The sequence below is a fragment of the Eupeodes corollae genome, chromosome 2, assembly GCF_945859685.1.
Source record: "Eupeodes corollae chromosome 2, idEupCoro1.1, whole genome shotgun sequence".
Classification (NCBI taxonomy): Eukaryota; Metazoa; Arthropoda; class Insecta; order Diptera; family Syrphidae; genus Eupeodes; species Eupeodes corollae.
Window position 1 is genome coordinate 4,984,253 of NC_079148.1, and position 5,121 is coordinate 4,989,373.

The 5,121-nt window shown below is 36.6% G+C and overlaps 1 protein-coding gene across 1 annotated transcript; it reads right to left on the reverse strand.

The window, feature by feature from the left end:
* Positions 1-3,239: 3,239 nt before the first annotated feature.
* LOC129948579 (uncharacterized) lies at positions 3,240-3,898 on the reverse strand. Its single transcript, XM_056059686.1, has 3 exons — positions 3,658-3,898; positions 3,325-3,585; positions 3,240-3,248 (listed from the first exon to the last, which is right to left on the reverse strand). Exons 1-3 carry the CDS (start codon positions 3,784-3,786, stop codon positions 3,240-3,242), a joined length of 399 nt encoding a protein of 132 aa, XP_055915661.1. The 5' UTR covers positions 3,787-3,898.
* Positions 3,899-5,121: the final 1,223 nt, after the last annotated feature.

The following is a 5,121-nucleotide window of genomic DNA, read 5'->3' on the forward strand; positions in this document are numbered from 1 at the left end:
AGTAAAATGTAGTCCTAAGCTCGTGAATAAAAGAACAAACTGGCCTCAATTATGAAATTATCAACAATTGTTTGCTGTTGTGCAAGAAGCTGTGGAAGAAAGTATTCTAATTATTTCGAACTCGAGATAAGCAGAAATGAAATATCCTGAGGAAATGACGAAGCTAAGAGGTTTTCAGATGTTATGATAAGGCAATTTTTAACCGTTTTAACATAGACCGAAAAACAATAAGTGAGGACAAAAATGATGCACTAAGTTCTTAAAAGCCTGATGGCAGATTCTCCTCCGAAAATATGTTTTGGGGAGCAGCAATCAAAGCTTCTAAAAGATTTCCAACACCAAACCTGCCAGTAAAAGTCTGATCTTTTTCCTGATCATTTCACGAATTTCTTTAAATTGCTTTTAATAACAAATAATACAGACTTTTTTAATGTTGTCGATAGAAACGATTAATTTGAAATTCTTTTTGTCATGCAGAATTACAAATTATGTGTCAACTTAAGTTGTCTGATAAGAAACCTCCAGAAAAATCATACAACTGAAAATAAAAATGGAAGAAAGAAGGCTAATTCCAAGGTATTGGTCATCGATTCTTTATTTGAAACGTTAGATTGGTCCATGACATTTACTTTTTGAAGATAATTTCATTTAAATGTTGACCGCGGCTGCGTCTTAGGTGGTCCATTCGGAAAGTCCAATTTTGGGTAACTTTTTCGAGCATTTCGGCCGGAATAGCCCGAATTTCTTCGGAAATGTTGTCTTCCAAAGCTGGAATAGTTGCTGGCTTATTTGTGTAGACTTTAGACTTGACGTAGCCCCACAAAAAATAGTCTAAAGGCGTCAAATCGCATGATCTTGGTGGCCAACTTACCGGTCCATTCTTTGAGATGAATTGTTCTCCGAAGTTTTCCCTCAAAATGGCCATAGAATCGCGAGCTGTGTGGCATGTAGCGCCATCTTGTTGAAACCACATGTCAACCAAGTTCAGTTCTTCTATTTTTGGCAACAAAAAGTTTGTTAGCATTGAACGATAGCGATCGCCATTCACCGTAACGTTGCGTCCAACAGCATCTTTGAAAAAATACGGTCCAATGATTCCACCAGCGTACAAACCACACCAAACAGTGCATTTTTCGGGATGCATGGGCAGTTCTTGAACGGCTTCTGGCGGCAATTTTGCTTATTTACGTAGCCATTCAACCAGAAATGAGCCTCATCGCTGAACAAAATTTGTCGATAAAAAAGCGGATTTTCTGCCAACTTTTCTAGGGCCCATTCACTAAAAATTCGACGTTGTGGCAGAGCGTTCGGCTTCAGTTCTTGCACGAGCTGTATTTTATACGGTTTTTCACCAAGATCTTTGCGTAAAATCTTCCATGTGGTCGAATAACACAAACCCAATTGCTGCGAACGGCGACGAATCGACATTTCACGGTCTTTAGCAACACTCTCAGAAACAGACGCAATATTCTCTTCTGTACGCACTGTACGCATTTGTGTGGTTGGTTTAATGTCCAATAAAGTAAACTGAGTGCGAAACTTGGTCACAATCGCATTAATTGTTTGCTCACTCGGTCGATTATGTAGACCATAAATCGGACATAAGGCGCGAAACACATTTCGAACCGAACACTGATTTTGGTAATAAAATTCAATGATTTGCAAGCGTTGCTCGTTAGTAAGTCTATTCATGATGAAATGTCAAAGCATACTGAGCATCTTTCTCTTTGACACCATGTCTGAAATTCCGCGTGATCTGTCAAATACTGAAAATCCATGCATGAAAATCCTAACCTCAAAAAAATCACCCTTTATATTTCGAAAAAACATTTGACATCGAAAAATAATTGATAAGCAAGAAACTCAGTGATGCTGAACTTAACTAGAATCGATAAGGTCACAATTAATTCAGTGAATTTTATTTCTCATCTCTATCTGTATTGGTTTTAGACATTTTTTTTATTTTGCAATAAGTGGACAATTGATTATTGTATATTCGTGGGCTAAGGGCAAATTTTTTTTTTGGCACTTCGTGAAACCCAAGTAGGTGAGGATTCCGATCCTGCTGAATTTTGTATTCATGGGTATAGCTTGGTGCCTTTATTCTTTTCCCACCATGGCCTCGCCATATACATTAGGAATGATGTTGCTCATCAGCTCTTACCACAATATTATGGTCCTTGCACCAATTTCTTTTTAATTATATGTGATTTAAATTGTCCGTAAATAAGCAAATCATTCACTACTGCGTCCTTTATCGAAGACCAAATTTAGAGTTTGAAGCTTTGTTTGATTTCATCCAAAGAATTGTTTCGTCATATCCTAGCACTGAAAACGTTGTTATGGGCGATTTCAATGTACACGATTCTTTGTGACTTCAATATTCAGGCCAGACAACACCCGATGGAGTGTGTGTAGAAATCTTGGCTGAGTTGAACCTAACTAAATAACTCAGTTAGTCAATGAGCCCACCCGATTATCGGACGTTAAAGGCCAAACAGAAAACAATCTTGACTTGTTTCTTACCTCTGACCGTGATAAGTACCCTGTTAGCGCTCTATCTCCTCTAGACACATCTGACCATTGTGTTATATCAGCAAATTTCTCGTGTAGAAACTGTTCGGTTAAAGATAGAGCTCCTAAGAGAACCGTTTTTCAATACGAGAAAACTAACTGAGACGGTCTCAATAATTATTTCAGGATCTCTAACTGGTCACTATTAGCCCTATTATGGTTACCAAATATCAACACGATATTTGATAATAGTTGATAATTATCAACAAAATTAATGAATCGGTATTATGGTGATCAATTATCAATATTTTTGATAAATAGTGAATTAAAAGATCTATTGTGAATAGCTTTATTGATAAAATCGGTATTACGGCTATCAAACATATTGATACCCATCAAATATTCTATCAGCTACAAAATCTTCGTTGACAAATGTATCAAACATTCGTTAATGGTAAAGAATTGTAATTTAAATACGATTTATAAAAGTTTTAATAATTTTTTTTCATTTTCAAACTTCAGATTAATAACACGCCGAATCTGATATTGAGCGTTCAGTTTGTGGAACATGCCTAATGTATCAAATTATCGCAGCCTGTAAATAGTTTTTATTTATATACAGCTTATAAATTGTTAGGTATTTTTTGTATTGGCAACAAACATTTTAAAACGATGTCTTCGGTAGAATTGTTCTTTGAAGGCAACTATGATGAGGAAAGAAGTGTTCATTTTTTCTTTTTCATTTGTGTCCTTAAATGTTGCCTTATTTTTCCGATTTGGATTTGTTGACGCTGCAATCACTTCTCCAACCTGCACGGCCGTGACTACTTCTTTGGAAATTGCAGAAATTTCTCCGACTCCTTCATCTTCTTTAATAAGAAAACTTGTTGAATTCAATCCAAATTCAACACCTGGTGGATCAACGCAGGCAGGAAAATGCATAAGGCGACTAACTGCTTCTTCGGTGTCAGTCAATCGATGCAATTTATTGGACCCTCCACCGGTCGCATTGAGTTCAATTTTATTTTGCGAAATTTTTTTTTTAATTTTACATTTTAAATCAGCCCATACCTAAAAGGTTATGAATAAAATAAGACAAATTATAAATTAATAAATTAAAATTAGCCAAATTAAAACACTCACTCTTTGCCACTTAGCTGAGTCCCGTTCTGGAGGCCCCAAGCTATAAAGTTCCAGAGCGATGTCTTCCCATTTTTTTGTTAGAACTGGCTTAGCACAAATGCCTTTTGCAAGCTCAGGATTTTCCTCCATCAATTCAACAAGCCTTTCTAGTTGTTTTTTGTTGCTAACTATTCTACTCCTAAATAAACAAAATATTATTAAGAAAAAAGAGAAATTTATTTAATGAAAACAACTTACATTATTCAGCACAAATGACAAACGTCAAACAGCAAACAAAACCTATTCACAATCGTATATTGATTAGTATTCACAATGGGTGAAAAATTATCATTTGATACTCATAATACCAAATTATCAATAAATTGATAGAAGTTATCAGTTATCAAATAATTGATAGTTGATAGCCATAATAGGGCTATATGCTTCCTCGATAGTGACGTTGACGCCAGCGCTGATATGATCACAAGTTTAATTCTCCTGGGAATGAGAACTTTTAAACCGAACAGGGTTAAATGTATCAGATCCAAGGAAAAGGCTTGGTTTCATGAGAGCTGTAAAGAGGTTATTAGGGCCAAAGAGGTAAGTTTCTGTTGCTATAAAGCCAACCGCACTGAGGAAAGCCGGAAAAAGTTCAAACAAGCCAGGAAGGCCTACAACGCCAATATTCGACAGACCAAATTTTTTCACGACCAAAAGTTATGTCAACAAATACTGCAATGTCAATAGTAAAAAACATGAGGAATTCTTCCTCTTGTTTAGTTCCTACCTTCGTTGTCAATGACAATCCTTTTGTTAGCTTTTTATATAAAGCTTATCTCTTTTTTCTAAGGGACCAATCTATTTTCGCACTCGTACTTTGGCAATAGTCCTAAGAGATCTTAATACACATAAATCTCCTGGTCCGGATGGTATCCCCGCTATTGTTTTGAAGAGGTGTTCTTCAACGCTGGAAAAACCACTGCGTAAGCTTTTTCATCTGTCCTATTCCTCAGGTCTCGTTCCGAGAATATGGTAAACGGCATTTGTCCGGCCTATTCCCAAAAAAGGTGAATCTTCCTCACCAACTAACTATCGACCGATTGCACTTACGTCCCTTCTTGCCAAGGTTATCATCTCAAGAAATATCTTGAAGATCGAAAGCTTCTTAATGACCGGCAATACGGCTTTCGTAACAATAGATCAACTGGTGATCTCATGGTTCATCTCACAGTACAGTGGAGCAAATCTTTACATCGTTTAGGAGAAAGTAAGATTATTGCAAAGCATTTTATAGGGTTTGGCATCAGGCTCTCTTATCGAAAATGCGTGCTTTCGGTTTTCATGAATCCCTGCTTCATTGTTTCGCTGACGATAGTACTCTTAGCTTTTCATATTCGTTTTCAGACTCACATCCCTCATGAAATTCCGGCCTTAACAGCATTGTTCAATGGGGATTAAAAACCATGTGGAATTTAATGCTTCGGA